The following is a 24,884-nucleotide window of genomic DNA, read 5'->3' as shown; positions in this document are numbered from 1 at the left end:
AGGCCTATATATCACAGTGGCAAGGCATATGAACTAACAGGTTATAAACCAAACAATGCCATTATCACAACACAGGTTGTAATATGGCTTTTTTTCCATGGCTTGGCTTTCCCAGTGATTTTACCCATGCAACACTACTGCTTAGGCCTGAAGGCTATTTCATGAGTATGAAACCATCACAGTGAGAAAAGGTGAGGAATGTATTCTTCAATGATCATGGAAATTAAATAATTAGAAATAAGCATATACAGTTGAAGTTGGAAGTTTACATACACCTTAGCCAAATACATTTAAACTCAGTTTTTCACAATTTCTGACATTTAATCCTAGTAAAAATTCCCTGTCTTAGGTCAGTTAGGATCACCACTTTATTTTAAGAATGTGAAATGTCAGAATAATAGTAGAGAGAATGATTTATTTCAGCTTTTATTTCTTTCATCACATTCTCAGTGGGTCAGAAGTTCACATACACTCAATAAGTTGGGTGAATTTTGGCCCATTCCTCCTGACAGAGCTGGTGTAACTGAGTCAGGTTTGTAGGCCTCCTTGCTAGCACACACTTTTTCAGTTCTGCCCACACATTTTCTATAGGATTGAGGTCAGGGCTTTGTGATGGCCACTCCAATACCTTGACTTTGTTGTCCTTAAGCCATTTTGCCACAACTTCGGAAGTATGCTTGGGGTCATTGTCCATTTGGAAGACCCATTTGCGACCAAGCTTTAACTTCCTGACAGATGTCTTGAGATGTTGCTTCAATATATCCACATAATTTTCCTTCCTCATGATGCCATCTATTTTGTGAAGTGCACCAGTCCCTCCTGCAGCAAAGCACCCCCACAGCATGATGCTGCCACCCCGTGCTTCACGGTTGGGATGGTGTTCTTCGGCTTGCAATCACCCCCTTTTTCCTCCAAACATAACGATGGTCATTATGGCCAAACAGTTCTATTTTTGTTTCATTAGACCAGAGGACATTTCTCCAAAAAGTACGATCTTTGTCATTATGTGCAGTTGCAAACCGTAGTCTGGCTTTTTTATGGCGGTTTTGGAGCAGTGGCTTCTTCCTTGCTGAGCGGTCTTTCACGTTATGTCGATATAGGACTTGTTTTACTGTGGATATAGATACTTTTGTACCTGTTTCCTCCAGTATCTTCACAAGGTTTTTGCTGTTGTTCTGGGATTGATTTGCACTTTTCGCACCAAAGTACGTTCATCTCTAGGAGACAGAACGCGTCTCCTTCCTGAGCGGTGTGACGGCTGCGTGGTCCCATGGTGTTTATACTTGCGTACTATTGTTTGTACAGATGAACGTGGTACCTTCAGGCGTTTGGAAATTGCTCCCAAGGATGAACCAGACTTGTGGAGGTCTACATATTTTTTTTCTGAGGTCTTGGCTGATTTATTTTGATTTTCCCATGATGTCAAGCAAAGAGGCACTGAGTTTGAAGGTTTGCCTTGAAATACATCCACAGGTACACCTCCAATTGACTCAAATTATGTCAATTAGCCTATCAGAAGCTTCTAAAGCCATGACATAATTTTCTGGAATTTTCCAAGCTGTTTAAAGGCACAGTCAACTTAGTGTATGTAAACTTCTGACCCACTGGAATTGTGATACAGTGAATTATAAGTGAAATAATCTGTCTGTAAACAATTGTTGAAAAAAGTACATGTGTCATGCACAAAGTAGATGTCCTAACCGACTTGCCAAAACTATAGTTTGTTAACAAGAAATGTGTGGTGGTTGAAAAAACTAGTTTTTATGTAAACTTCCGACTTCAACTGTATTTCCTATTATTTTATAAACCAAAGATAAAATACATCGATTTTCGCTCTTCTCACTAATGGCAAATGATTGCATCTTGTTATTATATTTAGCCACCTGTTTTTCTGTTATGAATAAGTGTGTCATCATATACAGGTATTCCCCATTTGTACAAGGCTACTAAGCTACTTTTGCCTTCTTGCAATGCAATACTTCAACCACTAAAAACTGTGCGTACGCATGGTCTAAAGTTTGCAGGGGGATAAGCACATTCTAACGTCAATTTCAGTTTTTATAAATGCCAACTTTTGCGTGAAAACTGGCAAACACGTTTTGTGCATATTTTGTGCATATGCAATGTTTATAAATGAGGCCCCTGGTGATTAAACTGTTTTTATGTGTCAGACACAATGACAGGCTTAATGCAGTGATTTAAATAAAATCATATTCTTTATTTTACAAATTTGCACAATAGTGGTGAACACTCATACAAATAAACACACCTACTCAAGTGCATACACTCATACACAACCCTCTACACCAGGGTTCTTCAATTCCGGTCCTGGAGGGCCGAAACACCTCTGTTTTTCATCCTCTCCTTCTAATCAGGGGCTAATTCAGACCTGGGACACCAGGTGAGTGCAATTAACTACCAGGTAGAAATAAAAAACAGAATTGTTTCGGCCCTCCAGGACCGGAATTGAAGAACCCTGCTCTACACACTCACACACACTGGAAGAATGAGAGAAGGTGAAACTCGCGACTGGACACTTGCAGGCGCCGAGGTCCAGAGTGATGACTCAATCCCGATTTATGACACTGTTTGGATGGCTGACCATCTGTGGGCTATGAAAGGGATCAAACACACCTCATCTGAGGCTTTCTCCGGGGAGGGACGTTCCCACAGAACCCTGGGAGCATGGACACCGTTGGAGGTGTGAACACAGATTAAATTAATGTGACCGTGTGAATTAAACTGTCATGTTACACATTTTGATATTTTTTATTGTACTGTAAGTGCTATGGATTTATTGTTACAGGGAAACTGTGTTATTTTGTTAGCCGCACGGCGGATAGTTCAAAGAGGAGCGACACAGAACGGTGACCCTCCTCAGTTAATGGGGATTTTCTCTCCCACACACACACACGCACGCACATACTTTGAACACAAACAGACACAGAATACTCACAAAACATAACATCGCCTTCCTTACTTCCATTGGCATTCAGATCACACAGTTAAACCATTTCACATTCACAATGCTCAAATGACTCAGTGACTTTATCTATTTAAAAAAAGGAATGTGAACTGTGAAATATACACAGAGGGGGGTGCTGCTCAACGGTGGGTGACTCCATTCTGTCACGACGTGAACTACACCCCCATTTCTTGAGTCTAATGGAATAATTCCCATAAAGGTGACCAGGCTAGTGACCGATGGGAAAAACCATTGGCTAGTGTTTAGTCAACAGGAGTTGCCATTTTCTGATTTCAGTACAGAGGAGGTGATGTAGCTTAACAAATAATCATGAACAGTGTTCATGATATCAACTTTAATCAGTAAAAACAGTCTTTGATTGTCTATGCAATTGCTTGTGACGGGAGATCCCTATGTTCGGGTAAAAAATACATTTTCACTGTTTTCATTTATTGAGGGTGGTGACACGAGTGAAAGAGGGAGGGACAGTAGTGAGACAACGTGGGAGAAGTTAGAGAAAGAGAGGAGGAAGAGAGAGGTAGAGACTGGCAAAGAGAGAGAGAGAATGTAAACAACAGCAAACAAGTGAAATAAAACCCATATTTTAAGACTTTCCCCCTCAAATCTCTCTGTTCCTCCTCAGCGACTCTCCTCCCAGATATTGCTTTGCCTTGGACTACAGCTCCAATAGTGCACCTCTCTGTTACTTCCTGTGTAGCTCTGAGGTGATTGGTGGGTTCTAGACCTCCACCTGGCCCTGGGTGAGGTGGGTTCTGAGCTGCTGGGCCGCGTTGGTGATCTTCCTCTGGTGTCCCAACAGGTTCACCCCCAGGTTCTGCACATCCCTGAGGGAGAGAGGGAAGGAGAGAAGGAGAGAGAGAGTTCAGAAAAGTATCCACTGCTTCTAAAAGCATGATTTGCATTTTACATTTACATTTTAGTCATTTAGCAGACGCTCTTATCCAGAGCGACTTACAGTTAGTGAGTGCATACATTATTTATTTCATACTGGCCCCCGTGGGAAACGAACCCACAACCCTGGCGTTGCAGACGCCATGCTCTACCAACTGAGCTACATCCCTGCCGGCCATTCTCTCCCCTACCCTGGACGACGCTGGGCCAATTGTGCGCCGCCCCATGGGTCTCCCGGTCACGGCCGGCTACGACAGAGCCTGGATTCGAACCAGGATCTCTAGTGGCCAGCTAGCACTGCAATGCAGTGCCTTAGACCACTGCGCCACTCGGGAGACTTTTATGAAAATAACTTTGTTGATATTGAAATGGAAGCCCAGGACTCACTCCATGGTTAGCCTGCTGACTCTGTCCAGTGTGTCCAGATGCGCCCTCTCAAACTGGTCCTTATACCTGTCCATCCTCAACGCTGTCAGCCACTCACTGACCGTCGCCACCGACGACAGGTCTGTGGGGGTGGGGCTCAGCAGTGGCTGGGTGGAGCTTGAGTTGGAGAGGGAAAGATCGAGATTGAAAATGATTGGCCTAACATAGCAATGATTCAATACATTTACATGGTAACATAATAAATGCTCTCCAAAGATCACTGTTTGTGAATGTGATCCATTACTTCTGTTGTGTAAAATATGGAAGAAAAGGCAGATGGGAGGTGTAGTCTCACCGGGGATGCTCTGCCTTGAGGGAGGCAGGGTGTCGTATGAGCCTGTCCAGGGAGGAGAGGAGGGAGTCGAAGCCTAGCCGGTCGCCCCTCTCAGCTTGCCAACACTGCAGCATCAGGGAGTGGAGCGCTGGAGGACAGTTATGGGGGGCTGGGAGACGGTACTGGTCCGCTACAGCCTTCATTACCTGTATTATAGGGAGGGAAGAGAGAGGAGGTAGGGGAGGGGAGAAAGAAGGGGGACAGAGGCAGGGAGAGGGGGAGAGAGAGGTGAAGGGAGGAAGAGCAAGAAGAAAGAGAGAGAGAGAGAGAGAGAGAGAGAGAGAGAGAGAGAGAGAGAGAGAGAGAGAGAGAGAGAGAGAGAGAGAGAGGGAGAGAGAGAGGGAGAGAAAGAAGGAGGAAGGGTATTAGTAACCATCTGGATGTTAACAAGCTGCCCTATAAAGAGAGGTCCCAGCAGTACAGAGGGACTTAGAGATGATTAAACATTCTGTTCAGCTGTCAGTGTGTTTAGTCTCTGTTTGGCCTCTGTTTGGCTCTCGCTTAACCCTCCCACAACTCACTTCCTGATTGCTCATGTCCCAGTATGGCCGCTCGCCATATGACATCACTTCCCACATGAGCACTCCGAAGCTCCAGACATCACTAGCTGAGCTGAACTTGCGATGCTGGAAGGCCTCCGGGGCTGTCCACCTGACAGGAATCTTACTGCCCTGAGAGGAGAGAGGAGAGAGAGAGAGATGAGTGGTTGAGAGAGGAGAGAGATGGGGATGAGGGGTTGAGCACTGTGAATTTTGTGATCTTCTATTAACATAAGTAGTCTTTTAGAGTTGAAATCCAAGACTAAACATCATTAAACAAAACTCAATTTCCCAGCAGCATGTACCAGTGAGGCAGTGTAGGTGGGCATGTTGTGGTCCAGGCCCCTCATGAGGCGCGACAGGCCGAAGTCAGACACCTTACAGACCAGGTTAGAGTTGACTAGCACGTTCCTGGCAGCCAGGTCCCGGTGGACAAAGTTCCTCTCAGAGAGGTACCTCATCCCAGCCCCAACACCCCTCACCATCCCTACCAGCTGGAGAACACTGAACTGGTCCTCATTCTCCTGGGGGTGAGAGAGATGGAGAGATAGAGAACGAGAGGTGGGAGAAAGAGTGGAGGATATATTCTGGTCAGTTATGGTAATAAAATGTACTGTTTTCTCAGTCTCACTCTGAGTTAGTTACTGTGTAGATGGGAGTTGTAGTTCTTGGTCTAAACTGGTGTAGATGGGAGTTGTAGTTCTTGGTCTATAATGGTGTAGATGGGAGTTGTAGTTATTGGTCTAACACAGTGTAGACGATAGTTGTAGTTCTTGGTCTAACATGGTGTAGATGTTGTAGTTCTCACCCTGAGGAAGGCATCCAGCGGTCCATTCTCCATGAACTCAGTGATGATCCTCTCTGGTGGGCTACGGGTGACCACCCCCTCCAGCTTCAGCACGTTGGGGTGGTCAAACTGTCCCAGCACCCCCGCCTCGGTCATAAACACCGCCTTCTCTCTGTCTGTCACGCCCCAGCGCAGCGTCTTCACCGCCACTAACACCTCCCTACGACCCAGGGGCCGGTACCGCCCCCGAGACACCTCCCCAAACTGGGCTGGAGAGAGGGACAGAGGGACAGAGGGACAGAGGGACAGAGGGACAGAGGGACAGAGGGACAGAGGGACAGAGAGAGAGAGAGAGAGAGAGAGAGAGAGAGAGAGAGATAGAGATAGAGATAGAGATAGAGATAGAGATAGAGATAGAGATAGAGATAGAGATAGAGATAGAGATAGAGATAGAGATAGAGATAGAGATAGAGATAGAGATAGAGAGAGAGAGAGAGAGAGAGAGAGAGAGAGAGAGAGAGAGAGAGAGAGAGAGGGAGAGAGAGAGAGAGAGAGAGAGAGAGAGAGAGAGAGAGAGAGAGAGAGAGAGAGAGATTGATTGATTATGAGTTGAGTTTGGACCCAGCTTGACTCCTGGCCCAATATATGAGCTATGAAAACACCAGACAAGCTTTTTTTTGTTTTTTACAGAACTATCTCTGTAAGCATGAATCAAACCAGGACCCCTACCTGCACCAATCACCTCTTCTATCTTGATGTGAGCGGGGTCAATCTCACGGGCAAACTCCTTGACCGCCTCACTGGGGTCCTCATAGGTGGAAGGGTCCACGTAGTACTTCACCCCCCCTGACAGAGGTAACACACAGAGCAGGGATGGTTGTAGTGAAACCAGATGATTGTAGTGAACCAGTACAATAACATAGAATAACAAAATAAGTCCTGTACAGTGTGTTGATGTACAGTATTTGGCCCTAGACTTTGACATGTCAAGCCATGCTGTGTGACATGCTGCATGATGGCAGAACACTAAACCCAGAGGGATAATGGCACCCTCAACAAAAACATGCTGCGTTTGGACAAGCAGAAAATGTATTTCTTCCTCTCCCCATCTTTCTCTCCCTTTCATTGTCCATCTCTTTTTCCCTCTGTCTCTCTACAGATTTCTCACGCTGTCACTCTCTCTTTTTCTCTCTTCTTCTCTTTCTTTCCCTCCCCTCTCCCCTTCTCCCCCTCTTTCTCCCTCAAGCCCTTGGGGTTATGATGGTAATGGGCATTAGACATGGACACTACTTCCATTCTCCTCTATAACACACTGCAGAGGCATCCTCTTCACCAACATGTCAACAACACCATAGAAGTAGGATATACTGCATGTGCAGCTGAGAATATTACAGACAGAATGACAGTTCCCTCTAAGTTATATTCAGTTAATAATACTCATCATACACCCTGACTCACCTTTGTGTCTGATGTACCTCTGGAGTCTGTCACTGTAGGGGCTCTCCCTCCTCTTACTGATAAAAGACACAACGAACCAGTGTTTCAGAACATTGCACTGTGTGTGTGTGTGTGTGTGTGTGTGAGAGAGACTGAGTGTGAGATCAGTGTGACATCATCATGTATGTGTGGATAGGAGTTAAGGTCCCACTCACCTGCGGAACACAAAAACGACCACTATCGCCGCGATGACCAGGAGGAAGGCTGCCCCGCCCATCACAGAACCGACCAATAGAGGGAGCCGATTCTGGATCTGCTTAGAACGCTCCTCTGAGAAATAAAAAGTGAGAAACAGAGAGAGATTTAGATTATGTGTTTGACTGCGCGTGTATGTGAGTGTGTGTATGTGTGAGTGTGAGTTACCCAGGGCCAGTGTAGTGAAATAGATAGTATGACTGTAGGGGCCGTAGCCCCTCTCATTGCGGGCCCTGATCTGGAAGGCATAGATGGAGCCAGAAGCCAGAGAGCTGACAGTCACTGTGTTGGTCTCACTGAACACACTCACTGCACTGTCCTCATCTGAACCCTGGGAGAGAGGGAGGGAGGGAGGGAGGGGAAGGAGGGAGGGAGGGAGGGAGGGAGGGAGGGAGGGAGGGAGGGAGGGAGGGAGGGGAAGGAGGGAGGGAGGGAGGGAGGGAGGGAGGGAGGGAGGGAGGTAGGGGAAGGAGGGAGGGAGGGAGGGAGGGAGGGAGGGAGGGAGGGAGGGAGAGAATGATTAAGTCTCTGGGTGTATGTACTTGTGTGTACATGCATAGGCGCAAGCCTATGTGCGTGCATATGTGTGTAGCGTATACCTTGTCGTAGTATCTGAGCTGGTACTCCAGTATGTCTCCATTGGGTCTGTCGGGCTGTGGCCAGGACAGGGTGATGGAGTCTGGGGCTCGACTCAACTGGTGCAGGCTAGGGACCGGAGAGGGCACTGGGAGAGAGAGAGAGAGACAGGGAGAGAGATGTATGAGCTTTGCGAAGAAAGAGGGAGGAAGAAAGAGGAACAGGAGGGAGAACACAAGCTGGCCTTGCCAGATCACGTAATTTATGTATTGACCAGATGGGGGCAGCATGACACAGACTAGTGAATGAGCCAGCTCTGTAAAGTGCTGTATGGCCAAAGATTTGTATAACTAACCCAAGATAGACCAGAGACTTCCGTTTGGAATGGGAGCAAATTAATCATAGTAGGCAGAGTAAGCAAGGAGGTGGGCAGAGCTAAGCATAAGCTAGTTAGCATATTTCTGTATGGGAATGCCTACTCTGAAGTGCCCATCTGCAATAACTCAATTAGTCCTTGCACTCCTAAACAACGCAATTTTTAGAAACATTGGCAAAGGGTAAAGTCTACAAAACACAGTCCACGCTGTTTGTTACAGATTATAGTTTCGGAAACAGAAAACTGTATGAAATTAAATGTTTAATCAATGAGAAAATTAGCAGAATGTCAGCCACTGGGCTTACTCTCATCACCATATTTGGTAGTGAGTGGAAACACCAACCAGATGCTTCACATTTATACATCCATTGAAATATCTGGCTCATTGTTCTATCTGTGGTATGGACTTGCCTGCCAGACTTATCTCAATAAAAAGTTACACGTTTCTTTCTGTCTGTCTATAAACTGTCTGTCTGTTTGTCTGTCTATAAACTCTCTCTCTCTCTCTCCGTCCCTCTCTATATCTCTCTTCTGAGCATAATGTGAGCTGACAGGATATCGAGTCCAGAGAGCAGGAGCGGAAAAGATGGAGAGCAGAAAAGAGAGAGAGATAGAGACTCACCCATACTCAAAGAAACTGATGTAGACTGACAGACAGACATGAAGTACACACACACACACACACACACACACACACCACATAAAAACGACAAACTGAGAGTTTATTCCTTTGCTCTCTTGTCACTCTCCTTAAAGAACAACTTCACCACTTTTCAATCGCATATTCATTATCTCCAGTACAATACCAGTATCTACATATGTGAAAACGGTGCATTTCTAGGTTTTGTAAAAATATCAAGCTAAAGAGTTCTACACGATGACATCATCAAAAGTTAAAACAAAAAAAACTGTGATTTTCAAACACTATGAGATTCGCTGTGACATGGGGAGCAAGACTAGAAACTTGTTGTTTAATCCTACACTGTGATGTTACAGAGAAGCATTTTTTTAGGACTTTTCTTCTTATCTTTTTAACCACAGATCATAGAAACGCGCTGTTTTCACATATGTAGACACTGGTTTGGTGCTGGAGATATTGAATATGAGGTTGAAAAGTGGCTGAAGTGCCTTTTAAGCCTGACTCATGCTCTCACCTGATTGGCTCGTAGTGAAATTGATGCTGGTGAATTGAGGCGGGAAAGGACTCAGAACTGAGACATCATTGACCGCTTGTACCTGTCAATCAATAGCAGGAAAAAGTAAGACAATGTTAGGTTAACTAAATGGATGTACATTTAATCCAGTATCTATATGAGGTAGGTGACTCTAATGCAGGAGTTTTATACCTGTATGAGGTAGGTGATGGAAATGTAGTATCTGTAGGGGGTAGGTGATCAGGGGAGTTCTAGTCCTACCTGTATGAGGTAGGTGACTCTAGTGCTCATGGGAGTTGTAGTCCTACCTGTATGAGGCAGGTGACTAGTGGTCATGGGAGTTGTAGTTCTATATGTAAGAGGTAGGTAACTCTGGTGCTCATGGGAGTTGTAGTCCTACCTGTATAAGGTAGGTGACTCTGGTGAGCAGGTTGTTGAGGGTGACCTTGGTCTGCTTGATGCCAGTCTGGGATGGGGTGAAGGTGACCGCCTCCCCACACCAAGAGCACGCCCCCAGGGCGGTGAAGGTGGCCGAGGGACAGATCTTACACACCACCCCGTACCACACCTCGCTACGACCACCCATGTCCACTGGAGGGCGCCAGCGCAGAGACACCCCACCGTCACCACCCTCATACTCCCAGGAGACAGAGGTCGGAGCAGAGGGAGAGCCTGGGGGGGGGGGGAACAACATTAACACATAAAACAGGACTCATCAACTCCAGTTCACACGTGATCATATCTCAGGGATGGACAGAGAGAATGAGCGATATCAGAGGGAGACAGAGAGGGAGGGATGGGGGCTGGGGAGACAAATGGGGGTTAGAAAGTAAGGGCACAATATATGTTAGTGAACAATAATCAAATAATTTAAATATAATCTAGGAAGAGAGGAAGAGAGAGATGGATAAGAAGGGAGGGAGGGATGTAGCTCGTCTGCTAAATGACTAAAATGTAATGTAAATGTAAGGAGAGAAAGGGAGGGAGAAAGAGGGAATGAAAGAAAAGGACAAATTAGAGAGAGAGAGAAGTAATAGAAGTAGAGCGGGATGAGTGCCTTCAGGAAGTATTCAGTATTCATACCCCTTGACCTTTTCCACATTTTGTTGTGTTACAGCCTGAATTTTAAATGGATTCAATTGAGATTTTGTGTCACTGGCCTACACACAATACCCCATAATGTCAAAGTGGAATTATGTTTTTAGACATTTTTACAAATTAATAAAAAACTGAAAAGCTGAAATGTCCTGAGTCAGTAAGTATTCAACCCTTTTGTTATGGCAAGCCTAAATAAGTCCAGGAGTAAAACTTTGCTTAACAAGTCACATAATAAGTTGCATTGACTCACTCTGTGTGCAATAATAGTTTTTAACATGATTTCTGAATGACTACCTCATCTCTGTACCCCACACATACAATTATCTGTTAGGTCCCTTAGTTGAGCAGAGAATTTCAAACACAGATTCAACCACAAAGACCAGGGAGGTTTTCCAATGCCTCGCAAAGAAGGGCACCGATTGGTAGATGGGTAAAAAAAAAAGCAGACTTTGAATATACCTTTGAGCATGGTGAAGTTATTAATTACACTTTGGATGGTGTATCAATACACGCAGTCACCACAAACTAACTCAGTTGCCAGAGAATAAGGAAACCGCTCAGGGATTTCACCATGAGGCCAATTGTGACTTTAAAACAGTTACAGAGTTTAATGGCTGTGATATGACAAAACTGAGGATGGATCAACAACATTGTAGTTAATCTACAATACTAACCTAAATGACAGAGTGAAAAGAAGGAAGCCTGTACATAATACAAATATTCCAAAACATGCATCCTGTTTGCAATAAGTCACTAAAGTAAAATTGCTAAAAATTATACTTTATGTCCTGAATACAAAGTGTTATGTTTGGGGACTCATTCAAGACTGTTGGAAAAGCATTCCAGGTGAAGCTGGTTGAGAGAATGCCAAGAGTGTGCAAAGCTGTCATCAAGCTGTCACACAAACACAAACACACACACACACAAAAAAACATTTCAAAGGTCCCTGTATGCATGGCACTCAAGGGTACAGAAAGCACCTCCTTCTCCAAACAGCTAGGCTGCCCACGACAGCTGAAACAGAGTAGTACATAGCCAATTGCTTTGCCCTAGTTTTTGTCAGGCCCGCAATCTGGAGGCCACTGCAAGCCTGTGTATGTGGCTGAGACTGCCGAAAATCAGCGCCATCAGTTTGCACCTACACCCGAGGCTGTCCAAGCGTGCCACGAGGGGCTGGTACTTACGCAGCCTCTCGGCAAAGGGCTGCTCCATGTAGACGTCAAAGGAGCAGCCCACTTCCAAAATGAGCACCTCCCCCTGGCCTCCCCCCACAACAACAATATCTGGCATATTTGGCACACAGGAACCCCCCCCCACCCCCGGACACACACACACACAAATAGCTCACTTGTGCAGGCAGAGGAGTTGACGTCGGCGGGTGCTCTGTAGAAGCCGCTGCGACACTCACAAACACGCGATCCCTCCTGACTGGTTCTGCTGTTAGACGGACACACTGAACACGGAACCGAACCCAACACCGACTTAAAGTACCCCACCTGACATGCTGCAGAGAGAGAGAGAGATGGGGAGAAAAAGTGAGAAAGACCTCTTTGGGTCAGTACTAGAGCCAGCATCAACACATTAAAACAGCACTCATCAACTCCAGTTCACAAACGATCATATCTCAAGGACGGATAGAGAGAATGAGCGATGTCAGAGAGAGACAGAGAGGGAGGGATGGGGGCTGGGGAGACAAATGGGAGTTAGAAAGTAAGGGCACATACAGTGGGGAAAAAAAGTATTTAGTCAGCCACCAATTGTGCAAGTTCTCCCACTTAAAAAGATGAGAGAGGCCTGTAATTTTTATCATAGGTACACGTCAACTATGACAGACAAATTGAGGAAAAAAAATCCAGAAAATCACATTGTAGGATTTTTTATGAATTTATTTGCAAATTATGGTGGAAAATAAGTATTTGGTCAATAACAAAGGTTTCTCAATACTTTGTTATATACCCTTTGTTGGCAATGACACAGGTCAAACGTTTTCTGTAAGTCTTCACAAGGTTTTCACACACTGTTGCTGGTATTTTGGCCCATTCCTCCATGCAGATCTCCTCTAGAGCAGTGATGTTTTGGGGCTGTCGCTGGGCAACACGGACTTTCAACTCCCTCCAAAGATTTTCTATGGGGTTGAGATCTGGAGACTGGCTAGGCCACTCCAGGACCTTGAAATGCTTCTTACGAAGCCACTCCTTCGTTGCCCGGGCGGTGTGTTTGGGATCATTGTCATGCTGAAAGACCCAGCCACGTTTCATCTTCAATGCCCTTGCTGATGGAAGGAGGTTTTCACTCAAAATCTCACGATACATGGCCCCATTCATTCTTTCCTTTACACGGATCAGTCGTCCTGGTCCCTTTGCAGAAAAACAGCCCCAAAGCATGATGTTTCCACCCCCATGCTTCACAGTAGGTATGGTGTTCTTTGGATGCAACTCAGCATTCTTTGTCCTCCAAACACGACGAGTTGAGTTTTTACCAAAAAGTTCTATTTTGGATTCATCTGACCATATGACATTCTCCCAATCCTCTTCTGGATCATCCAAATGCACTCTAGCAAACTTCAGACGGGCCTGGACATGTACTGGCTTAAGCAGGGGGACACGTCTGGCACTGCAGGATTTGAGTCCCTGGCGGCGTAGTGTGTTACTGATGGTAGGCTTTGTTACTTTGGTCCCAGCTCTCTGCAGGTCATTCACTAGGTCCCCCCGTGTGGTTCTGGGATTTTTGCTCACCGTTCTTGTGATCATTTTGACCCCACGGGGTGAGATCTTGCGTGGAGCCCCAGATCGAGGGAGATTATCAGTGGTCTTGTATGTCTTCCATTTCCTAATAATTGCTCCCACAGTTGATTTCTTCAAACCAAGCTGCTTACCTATTGCAGATTCAGTCTTCCCAGCCTGGTGCAGGTCTACAATTTTGTTTCTGGTGTCCTTTGACAGCTCTTTGGTCTTGGCCATAGTGGAGTTTGGAGTGTGACTGTTTGAGGTTGTGGACAGGTGTCTTTTATACTGATAACAAGTTCAAACAGGTGCCATTAATACAGGTAACGAGTGGAGGACAGAGGTGCCTCTTAAAGAAGAAGTTACAGGTCTGTGAGAGCCAGAAATCTTGCTTGTTTGTAGGTGACCAAATACTTATTTTCCACCATAATTTGCAAATAAATTCATAAAAAATCCTACAATGTGATTTTCTGATTTTTTTTTTCTAAATTTGTCTGTCATAGTTGACGTGTACCTATGATGGAAATTACAGGCCTCTCTCATCTTTTTAAGTGGGAGAACTTGCACAATTGGTGGCTGACTAAATACTTTTTTCCCCCACTGTATGTAAAGGAACAATAATCTAATCATATAAATGTCATCTATTTATGCTGTACAAATCAGCTCCCTAATTGTCTATTCCAAATAAAACATTATTAGTTACCCGCACTCTGAATAAGAATCAGCTGAATAAACGACTGCTTCAAAAGAAAACCCCTGTAGACTTAATAAATCACAATAGTCATTTTATGGCCTAGTTTCAGTCATATCAATGTGAGTATTGTTTTAAGAACATACCAGTCACTTGGGACCTCAACATTCCACTTTCTGCCCTTAATATTGAATAATAGACAGATAAAATAATTACATTACTTAACTGTCACGATCGTCAGGGAGAGAAGTAGACCAATGCGCAGCGTGATGAATGAACATGTTACTTTATTATATTAAAGCACGAACAAAAACAATAAACGACTCGTGAAGTCCACGGTGACAATGACCGAACACGGAACAAAAACCCACAAACACAAAGTGAAAAACAGACAGTTTAAATATGGCTCCCAATCAGAGACAACCAGCCAACAGCTGACACTCGTTGCCTCTGATTGGGAGTCACTAAGGCAAACATAGAAAACAACAAACCAGAACCCCCAACATAGAAATAAACCACATAGAATGAACACACCCTGGCTCAACATATAGAGTCCCAGAGCCAGGGTGTGACAGTACCCCCCCCCAAAGGCGCGGACTGCGACCGCGCCTCAACCAGAGAAAAATAGGGGAGGGCTGGGTGGGCACTCCTCCTCGGCGGCGGTTCTGGCTCCGGGCTTGCCCACCACCCTCCAATAAACCCCCCATAGCGCCCCTGGTCCGGTCTGGCCCCGCTGGCTGGAGCTGACCTGGACGTAGCAGGAGCGGCTAGCTTCAGCTCCGTTGGGGAGCAATAAAGCGGTACCTGATTTGGCACCGGTGACCCAGGCACGGGTTGTGCCGACTGACGACGCCGCACCCCTGGCTTGGTGCGTGAGGCCGAACGGACCGGACCGGGCTGACGATGCGCACCCCTGGCTTGGTGCGTGGAGCAGCAACGGGCCGGACCGGGCTGACGATACGCACCCTCGGCTTGTGCGTGGGAGCCGAACGGGCCTCACCGACTGACGCACTCGCACCCCCTGGCTTGGTGCGTGGAGCAGCAACGGGCCGACCGGGCTGACGATGCGCACCCCTGGCTTGCGCGTGGAGCCGAACGGGCTTTACAGGGCTGGACGACTCGCACCCCTGGCTTGGTGCGAGTAGCAGGAACGTTCTGGACCAGGCTGACGACTCGCATCCCTGGCTTGGTGCGAGTGGCAGGAACAGGCCGGGCCGGGCTGGCGACTCGCACCCCTGGCTTGGTGCGTGGAGCAGGGACAGGCCGGGCTGGGCTGGCAACGCACCCCGTAGGCTTGGTGCGTGGAGCAGGGACAGGCCGGGCTGGGCTGGCGACGCACCCCGTAGGCTTGGTGCGTGGAGCAGGGACAGGCCGGGCTGGGCTGGCGACGCACACCGTAGGCTTGGTGCGTGGAGCAGGGACAGGCCGAACCGGGCTGTGGAGACGGATAGGAGACCTGGAGTGAAGAGCGGCCACAACCCGTCCTGGCTGAATGCCTACCCTCACACACTCTGTGTGAGGCATCCGCACAGGACGTACAGGGCTGTGTACCCGTACTGGCATAACAGCACGTGACACTGGAGCAGGATATCCGGGGACCGCGGAGAGGCATTGGAGACCACGAGCGTTGAGCCGGCACACTCCGTCCTGGCTGCATACCCCCTTCGCACGACACGTGCGGGGGTGCTCGCACAGGACGTACAGGACTATGCCGGACCACTCGTGGCACAGTACGCCGCTCCGCATACCGCGGAACCTGCCCCGTCCCATGCTGCCATGCCTGAGTACGGGAAGTTGGTTCCGCTCTCCATCCAGGCTCCGCCAACCTGCCTTCTGGCCCCCTAACCCGGTGGCCTCCTCTCCAAATCGCCCTGTGGCAGCCTCCTGCTGCCCAGCCACCCATGCCGTGTGCCCCCCCCTAAATTTTTTTTGGGGTTGCCTCTCGTCCGTCCGACGATGGCACTGCTGACGCCGCTGCTCCTCTCTCGCCAGGGCCTTAATCCTAGCCCAAGGTCCCTTGCCCCCGAGCATGTCCTCCCAGGACCACGATTTGCCCACCTGGGCCATCGCCAACCTCTCCATCTCCTTACCCGGCGCTTCCTCCCATGTCCAGTCTGCCTGCTCCTGGACACGCTGCTTGGTCCTTTTATGGTGGGTTCTTCTGTCACGATCGTCAGGGAGAGAAGTAGACCAATGCGCAGCGTGATGAATGAACATGTTACTTTATTATATTAAAGCACGAACAAAAACAATAAACGACTCGTGAAGTCCACGGTGACAATGACCGAACACGGAACAAAAACCCACAAACACAAAGTGAAAAACAGACAGTTTAAATATGGCTCCCAATCAGAGACAACCAGCCAACAGCTGACACTCGTTGCCTCTGATTGGGAGTCACTAAGGCAAACATAGAAAACAACAAACCAGAACCCCCAACATAGAAATAAACCACATAGAATGAACACACCCTGGCTCAACATATAGAGTCCCAGAGCCAGGGTGTGACATTAACCAAGCCAAACAGATAGGAATGGGCTGCTTCTGAAATGAACTACCCTGGCCATTCTCTGAGGGAAGCATAGCAGACTAAGAAATAACAATCCAATGGCTTCATCACTCCCAAGGTGCTCTAGCAATTTGTATTTGTATTCATTAGGGATTTTCATTAGCTGCTGCAATAGCATGGGGTGTTCTGTTATTTCACACACGTGTGCATAATACGTGTACACACACATACACACACACACACGTATTTAAAGAGTAATAGCATGTATGCTACACAGTGCACTTGAGATTACAGTAAAGCGTAAACGTGTGTTAATATGCCATCTGTTAATTCAATCCTGAGGGTAACTATGGCCTTATGAGGGAAGAATGTACTTAGTGTACTAGCTGCCTATATTGTAGCTCTCTCTGAACTTACTGTAATGCAGTGTGAGATTCTGCCGAGGGCCCTCGTTTCCTAGGCCCTCAGTGTTTCAATGTACTTATTCTAAGGCGGTGTTTGAGATTGCCTAGGACAGTGTCCGATTCTGCACAGTGAATAACATGCCTTTTCAAGCAGTGTCAGGCCCTGAGTGTCTCTACGGTTCCAATTCAGTCTGTGTGTAGAGACAGAGTCTGTAAGAGCCAGAGAGTAACAGAACACCTACAGTAAGTGTGTCCATGAATGCTGTTCAAGAAGTGTCTAACTGCTGTTGCAGATGCGGAGAGATGAGGATAAAGAGAGAGAGAGAGAGAGAGAGAGAGACACAGAGAGAGTTAAAGAGAGAGAGAGATAAATATAAAAGTGTGTGTGTGTCAGTGTGTGTGTGTGTCAGTGTGTGTGTGTGTGTGTGTGTGTCAGTGTGTGTGTATGTCTGTGTGTGTGTGTGTGTGTGTGTGTGTCAGTGTGTGTAACCGGCCTTGGACATGGTGGTCTGAGTGCTCTGCTGCGGTGAACACCTCTCATGTCCTCTAACCTTGTTTAGATAACCTTTTCAACAGCATGTACCACCTCCAAAGGCCTGTGTGTGCGCGCGCGTGTCTGTGGGTGTGTTTGTGAGAATGCATGTGTACTGGGAGACAGTAAAAGAGACAGAGGGAATAGAGGAGATGTGGAGAGACAGATAAAAGGCGAGATGTTTAAACAGATAAAAGGCTTCCTGTGTTCTCACTTGTCTGGAAGAGCACAGATCTACTCTCAGACACAGGCGTGAAGGGGGAGAGGGATGGAAAGATGGAGAGAGAGAGAAGGAAAGCGAGGGAGAGAGAGAGAGAGAGAGAGAGAGAGAGAGAGAGAGAGAGAGAGAGAGAGGAGGAGAGAGGAGGAGAGGGGAGAGAGGAGGAGGAGAGAGGAGAGAAAGGAGGAGAGAGGAGTAGAGGGGAGAGAGGAGGAGAGGGGAGAGAGGAGGAGGAGAGAGGAGGAGAAAAAGGAGGAGAGAGGAGGAGAGAAAGGAGGAGAGAGAAGGAGAGGGGAGAGAGGAGGAGAGAGTTGGAGAGAGAGGAGGAGAGAGGGAGGAGAGGAGGAGGAGAGAGGAGGAGAGGGGAGAGTAGGAGAGAGGAGGAGAGAGGGGAGGAGGAGAGAAAGGAGGAGAGAGGAGAGAGGGAGAGAGGAGGAGGAGAGAGGAGGAGAGAGAAGGAGAGGGGAGAGAGGAGGAGAGGGGGGGGGAGGAGGAGAGAGGAGGAGAGAGGAGGAGAGGGGAGAGAGGAGGATAGGGGAGAGTAGGAGAGAGGAGGAGAGAGAGGAGGAAAGAGGAGGAGAGGGGAGAGAGTAGGAGAGAGGAGGAGAGAGAGGAGGAAAGAGGAGGAGAGGGGAGAGAGGAGGAGAGAGGAGGAGGGGGAGAGAGGAGGAGAGAGGAGGATAGGGGTTAGAAAGAGAGAGAAGGTGGGGAGGGATGGATTGAGAGTGGAGGAGAGAGGAGGAGAGGGGTTAGAAAGAGAGAGAATGTGGGGAGGGATGGATTGAAAGTGGAGGAGAGAGGAGGAGAGGGGTTAGAAAGAGGGAGAAGGTGGAGAGGGGTGGATTGAGAGTGGAGGAGAGAGGAGGAGAGGGAATCAGAAAGAGAGAGAAGGTGGGGAGGGATGGATTGAGAGTGTAGGAGAGAAGAGGAGAGGGGTTAGAAAGACAGAGAAGGTGAAGAGGGATGGATTGAGAGTGGAGGAGAGAGGAGGAGATGGGTTAGAAAGAGGGAGGTGGTGAGGGATGGATTGAGAGTGGAGGAGAGTGGAGGAGAGGGAATCAGAAAGAGAGAGAGGAAAATTGGGTCCGTTAGAGAGATGGAGAAGATGATGAGGAAGGTGGGGTAGTTTTAGTGGGAATAGAGGGTGGAATGTGAGACACAGAAAGAGAGAGAAGAAGGACTGGTAGAGGAGTGGAGAGAGAAGGGAATTGTTCCATCCATCTTTCATGCCTCTGGCACACATTACCAGACGTGTTCTATACGGCTGTGACACGGAACACGACTTTGCTACAAAACTTCCCTGCGCTGTTATGATTGTCAACGATAACCTTCACTTTCTATTCACCATCCCCTCCGCCCCTATCAGCCAATCACACAGCTTCTATTACTGCTCCCTCTCCTGCCCTCTGCCCCTTCCTCTGTCTGCATCCCCCTCTCCCTCCATCCACCATCCCTCTGTTTCCACACAATGGAGGGTTAATACAGCGTATATCTATTATGAACTAGAGGCACGCATGTCTTTACATTACCACTCACTATACTGAGGGAAGGAGGAGGGAGGGAGGGTGTGAGAGGGTGGGAGTGGGGGCTGGGAGAGGGAGAGGGGAGAGAGAGGGAGGGTGGGAGAGGAACAGGGAGAGAGAAAGAGAGAGAGGAAGGTACTAAAGGTATAGAGGATGGGAGAGGAATAGGGAGAGGTAGGTATTAAAGGTATAGAGGATGGGGGAGGAACAGGGAGAGAGAGAGAGGTACTAAAGGTATAGAGGATGGGGGAGGAACAGGGAGAGAGAGGTAGGTACTAAAGGTATAGAGGATGGGGGAGGAACAGGGAGAGAGAGGTAGGTATTAAAGGTATAGAGGATGGGGAGGAACAGGGAGAGAGAGGAAGGTACTAAAGGTATAGAGGATGGGAGAGGAACAGGGAGAGGTAGGTATTAAAGGTATAGAGGATGGGGGAGGAACAGGGAGAGAGAGAGAGGTACTAAAGGTATAGAGGATGGGGGAGGAACAGGGAGAGAGAGCGGTAGGTACTAAAGGTATAAAGGATGGGGGAGGAACAGGGAGAGAGAGAGAGGTACTAAAGGTATAGAGGATGGGGAGGAACAGGGAGAGAGAGAGGTAGGTACTAAAGGTATAGAGGATGGGGGAGGAACAGGGAGAGAGAGGTAGGTATTAAAGGTATAGAGGATGGGGGAGGAACAGGGAGAGAGAGGTAGGTATTAAAGGTATAGAGGATGGGGAGGAACAGGGAGAGAGAGGTAGGTACTAAAGGTATAGAGGATGGGGGAGGAACAGGGAGAGAGAGGTAGGTATTAAAGGTATAGAGGATGGGGGAGGAACAGGGAGAGAGAGAGAGGTACTAAAGGTATAGAGGATGGGGGAGGAACAGGGAGAGAGAGAGGTAGGTACTAAAGGTATAGAGGATGGGGAGGAACAGGGAGAGAGAGAGGTAGGTACTAAAGGTATAGAGGATGGGGGAGGAACAGGGAGAGAGAGAGGTAGGTACTAAAGGTATAGAGGATGGGGGAGGAACAGGAGAGAGAGAGAGGTAGGTACTAAAGGTATAGAGGATGGGGGAGGAACAGGGAGAGAGAGGTAGGTACTAAAGGTATAGAGGATGGGGGAGGAACAGGGAGAGAGAGGTAGGTACTAAAGGTATAGAGGATGGGGGAGGAACAGGGAGAGAGAGAGGTAGGTACAAAAGGTATAGAGGATGGGGGAGGAACATGAGTTAATAATAAACACACATGAACAAACAGCAGTGGACACTGCAGTGCATTAACAGTGACCAAGAGAGAGAGGGGGAGAGAGGGGGAAGGAGAGAATAAATAAAATTATAGAGAGCGAGGGAACGAGAGAGAGAGAGAGAGAGAGAGAGAGAGAGAGAGAGAGAGAGAGAGAGAGAGAGAGGGTTAGAGGGATGTAGAAAGGAAAGGGGGATGGGACTGAAATGGTGGCAGAGAGGGACAGAGAGCAGGGAAAAAGAGAGCTAAAGACAAAAAGAGAGAAATGTTGGAATGAACCAAAAGAGAATAATAAACAGAAACAAAGGGAGAGAGAGAGAGAGAGAGAGAGATAGCAATGAAGTGTATAATTTGCCGTTGACATGGAATTTGGTATTTAGATCACTGACCCAATTTCTCCTTCTCTCTCCCTCTCTCTCTCTGCCCTCTCTCCCGCTATCTCTCTCTTATGTGCTCGTTCTCTCTTTTGCTCCCAGCATTCTAATCTGACACACACACACACACACACACACACACACACACACACACACAGACAGACTTGTCCTAGCGCAGATGCAGCCACACACAGGAGACATGAATACACATGGTTCCATGAGCAAATGTCTTATTCCCTTCTGTCTCTTTCTAGCTTCTCCTCCCTCTCTCCCGTCTGTCTATCTCTAGCCTCTCCTCCCTCTCTCCCGTCTGTCTATCTGCTAGCCTCTCCTCCCGTCTGTCTATCTGTAGCCTCTCCTCCCGTCTGTCTATCTCTAGCCTCTCCTCCCGTCTGTCTATCTCTAGCCTCTCCTCCCGTCTGTCTATCTGTAGCCTCTCCTCCCGTCTGTCTATCTGTAGCCTCTCCTCCCGTCTGTCTATCTGTAGCCTCTCCTCCCGTCTGTCTATCTGTAGCCTCTCCTCCCGTCTGTCTATCTCTAGCCTCTCCTCCCGCTCTCTCCATCTCTCCACTGTACATCTGTGACATTCTATAGTTAGAGACGTTTGTCCAGGAAATGCATATTGAATCGTAATAACATGTTCTAATCTGCTCCATGTCCCTTTAAGCCCTGGTTACACTCAGTCTCATATAAAAACAGTCTCAGATAAACAGGTCTGAACATTTAACACTATCCAGGTCATATCAGATAGCTCCAGTACTTACTGTCATAATATCAACATGGGGTTACATGACCTGGAGAAAGATCTTTCCTAGACATATAACATAACGCAGATCAAACAGCTAAAGTACACTCTTAGAAAAAAGGGTTCCAAAAGGGTTCTTTGGCTGTCCCCATAGGATAACCCTTTTTGTTTCCAGGAAGAACCCTCATTGGTTCCAGGTATAACTGTTTTGGGTTCCATGTAGAACCCTCCGTGGAAAAGGTTCTACATGAACCCAAAAGAGTTCTACCTGGAACAAAAAGGGTTTTACCTGGAACCAAAAATGGTTCTTCTTTAGGGTTCTCCTATGGGGACAGCCGCAGAACCCTTTTATGTTCTAGATAGTACCTTTTTTTTCTAAGCGTGTATACTAAGCTTAATGATATGAAACATCAGGTTCCTAACACTTACAAGACAGTCAATAGCAATTGGTTTTAAATGTCACGCCCTTACTCAGGGGACGCTTATATGTTGAGTCAGGGTGTGTATATTTCTTGTTGTGCCTTTTCTATGTATAGGATCTAGTATGTCTAGTTCTATGTTGGCCGGTGTGGTTCCCAATCAGAGGCAGCTGTCGCTCGTTGTCTCTGATTGGGGACCATACTTAGGCAGCCTATTGGCACTGTCTTGTTGTGGGATCTTGTTCCGTGTAAGGTTTGTTGTTCTGTACTACCTTGGACTTCACGTTTCGTTTCCGTTGTTGTTTTGTTGTGTTGTTTATTACGTTAATAAACATGTACGCATATCACGCTGCGCCTTGGTCTGACCCGTCATTCAACGAACGTGACAGAAGATCCCACCAAACAAGGACCAAGCAGCGTGCCGAGAAGGAGCAAACGCCTGGGACTCAACAGGAGGTTACGTTAGTAGATGTCCTCCTCGGTTGGGGGAGAATTACGGAGGAGGAGGCCGTCCGTTATCGGAGGGCGATCAAGGAGGATGCCCAGGTAGGAGAGGAGAAACAGCGCCAACAGTGCCGACGACGGAGACCCGAGAGGCAACCCCAAGAACATTTTGGGGGGGGGGCACACGGTGTGGACGACGAGGCAGCAGGAGGCCGTTAAAGGGCGGATCTGCAGGTTAGGAGAGGAGGCCACCATGTTACGGGGGCTATTGGTTCAGAGGGAGCAGGAGTTATTCGGTCAGAGGGAGGCGCTATAGGAGGCTAAAAGGGAGAAGGAAAGAGTAGAGGCACGGCGAGAGGAGCTGGTTAGGCAGCAGAAGGAGCGGGGGTTAATAAAGGAACCCAGTCCTGCTCCTCGCACCAAGCAAGTGGTGCGTGTCGCCAGTCCGGTCCGGCCCGTTCCTGCTCCCCGCACCAAGCCTGTGGTGCGTGTTCCCAGTACGGCCCGGCCCGTTCCTGCCCCTCGCACCAAGCCTGTGGTGCGCGTCGCCAGTCCGGCCCGGCCCGTTCCTGCTCCTCGCACCAAGCCAGTGGTGCGCGTCGCCAGCCCGGCCCGGCCCGTTCCTGCTCCTCGCACCAAGCCAGTGGTGCGCGTCGCCAGCTCGGCCTGGCCCGTTCCTGCTCCTCGCACTAAGCCAGTGGTGCGCGTCGCCAGCCCGGCCCGGCCTGTTCCTGCTCCTCGCACCAAGCCAGTGGTGCACGTCGCCAGTCCGGCCCGGCCCGTTCCTGTCCCTCGCACCAAGCCAGTGGTGCGTGTTCCTAGTCCGGTCCGGCCCGTTCCTGCTCCTTGCACCAGACCAGTGGTGCGTTTGTCCAGTCCGGCATGGCCCGTGCCCGTTCCACCGGTGCCTGGTCCGGCACCGGTCAGCTGCTCCACTCCGGAGCCAGAGCAGTCCGCTCCACCGGTGCCTGATCCAGTGCCGGTCAGCTGTTCCACTCCGGAGCCAGAGTAGTCCGCTCCACCGGTGCCCGATCCAGCTCCAGTCAGCTGCTCCACTCCGAAGCCAGAGTAGTCCGCTCCACCGGGGTTCAGTTCAGCTCCGGTCAGCGGCTCTACTCCGGAGCCAGAGCAGTCCACTCCACCGGTGCCTGATCCAGCTCCGGTCAGCGGCTCCACTCCGGAGCCAGAGCAGTCCGCTCCACCGGTGCCCAGTCCAGCTCCGGTCAGCGGCTCCAGTCCAGACCATAACGTCAGCCCCTCTCCAGGAAGGAAGGAGAGGGGAAGCAGCGCGCCGAGGTCCAGACCAGACCAGGGGTGCAACAGTGAGGCGGAGAGTGAGAGGTCGTCACGCCCTGAGCCGGAGGCGGAATGCCCACCCGGCCCCTACCCTGTTATGTTTATGTTGTGCGGTCGGAGTCCGGACCTTTGGGGGGGGGGGTACTGTCACGCCCTGACTCAGGGGACGCTTATATGTTGAGTCAGGGTGTGTATATTTCTTGTTGTGCCTTTTCTATGTATAGGATCTAGTATGTCTAGTTCTATGTTGGCAGTGTGGTTCCCAATCAGAGGCAGCTGTCGCTCGTTGTCTCTGATTGGGGACCATACTTAGGCAGCCTATTGGCACTGTCTTGTTGTGGGATCTTGTTCCGTGTAAGGTTTGTTGTTCTGTACTACCTTGGACTTCACGTTTCGTTTCCGTTGTTGTTTTGTTGTGTTGTTTATTACGTTAATAAACATGTACGCATATCACGCTGCGCCTTGGTCTGACCCGTCATTCAACTAACGTGATATTAAACCAATTGAGCAAGCAATGTAACACACAAATCAGACAGTATACCAAAATATAAGCCTACGTATATGACATAAACCAATGGGACACAAGCCATACGATGAGTCACTCCTAATAGTACTAGCAGCCTATCCAGAATCCCTGGAGAGTCACATGGTCCCCATGGTGAATACACCCTAGGTCATTACATAAATCTATGGAACATTCACCTTGCATAACGTGTCAAGCAAATCCAATATTCTACTAACCCATTGTCCACTCCAATCCAATAGTCCACACTAGGGCACTCTCTCACCGTGTTCATAATTCCCACGATATCTTGCCCCAGGGTTCGAATTAAATCAGGACAGCCCCATACACATTCAAATATCTTCAATGGCACCTTCTTAAGAGCTCTAAATATTAGACCCATGTGATTTAATATTTACATG

General features: G+C 48.3%; 1 protein-coding gene across 2 annotated transcripts in view; it reads right to left on the bottom strand.

The window, feature by feature from the left end:
• Positions 1-2,428: 2,428 nt before the first annotated feature.
• The window catches only part of LOC121543004 (ephrin type-B receptor 5-like), a 74,947-nt gene continuing 52,491 nt past the window's right edge, over positions 2,429-24,884 (bottom strand). The window contains exons 6-19 of one of the 2 annotated variants that reach the window (XM_041852675.2): positions 12,208-12,363; positions 10,162-10,433; positions 9,762-9,843; positions 8,255-8,379; positions 7,824-7,986; positions 7,616-7,730; positions 7,422-7,477; positions 6,693-6,809; positions 5,985-6,232; positions 5,482-5,700; positions 5,159-5,308; positions 4,599-4,783; positions 4,265-4,420; positions 2,429-3,810 (exon numbers count right to left, since the gene is read on the bottom strand). In XM_041852675.2, the coding sequence (XP_041708609.2) occupies positions 3,705-3,810; positions 4,265-4,420; positions 4,599-4,783; positions 5,159-5,308; positions 5,482-5,700; positions 5,985-6,232; positions 6,693-6,809; positions 7,422-7,477; positions 7,616-7,730; positions 7,824-7,986; positions 8,255-8,379; positions 9,762-9,843; positions 10,162-10,433; positions 12,208-12,363 (2,150 nt within the window). In that variant the 3' untranslated portion in view covers positions 2,429-3,704. The remainder of the gene's footprint in view (positions 3,811-4,264; positions 4,421-4,598; positions 4,784-5,158; positions 5,309-5,481; positions 5,701-5,984; positions 6,233-6,692; positions 6,810-7,421; positions 7,478-7,615; positions 7,731-7,823; positions 7,987-8,254; positions 8,380-9,761; positions 9,844-10,161; positions 10,434-12,207; positions 12,364-24,884) is intronic. The other variant, XM_045208605.1, reaches the window with a different exon arrangement.

Source organism: Coregonus clupeaformis, chromosome 28, assembly GCF_020615455.1.
Source record: "Coregonus clupeaformis isolate EN_2021a chromosome 28, ASM2061545v1, whole genome shotgun sequence".
Taxonomy (NCBI): domain Eukaryota; kingdom Metazoa; phylum Chordata; class Actinopteri; order Salmoniformes; family Salmonidae; genus Coregonus; species Coregonus clupeaformis.
Note: the sequence above shows the minus strand (reverse complement) of the source record. Positions and strands in the feature narration are given on the sequence as shown.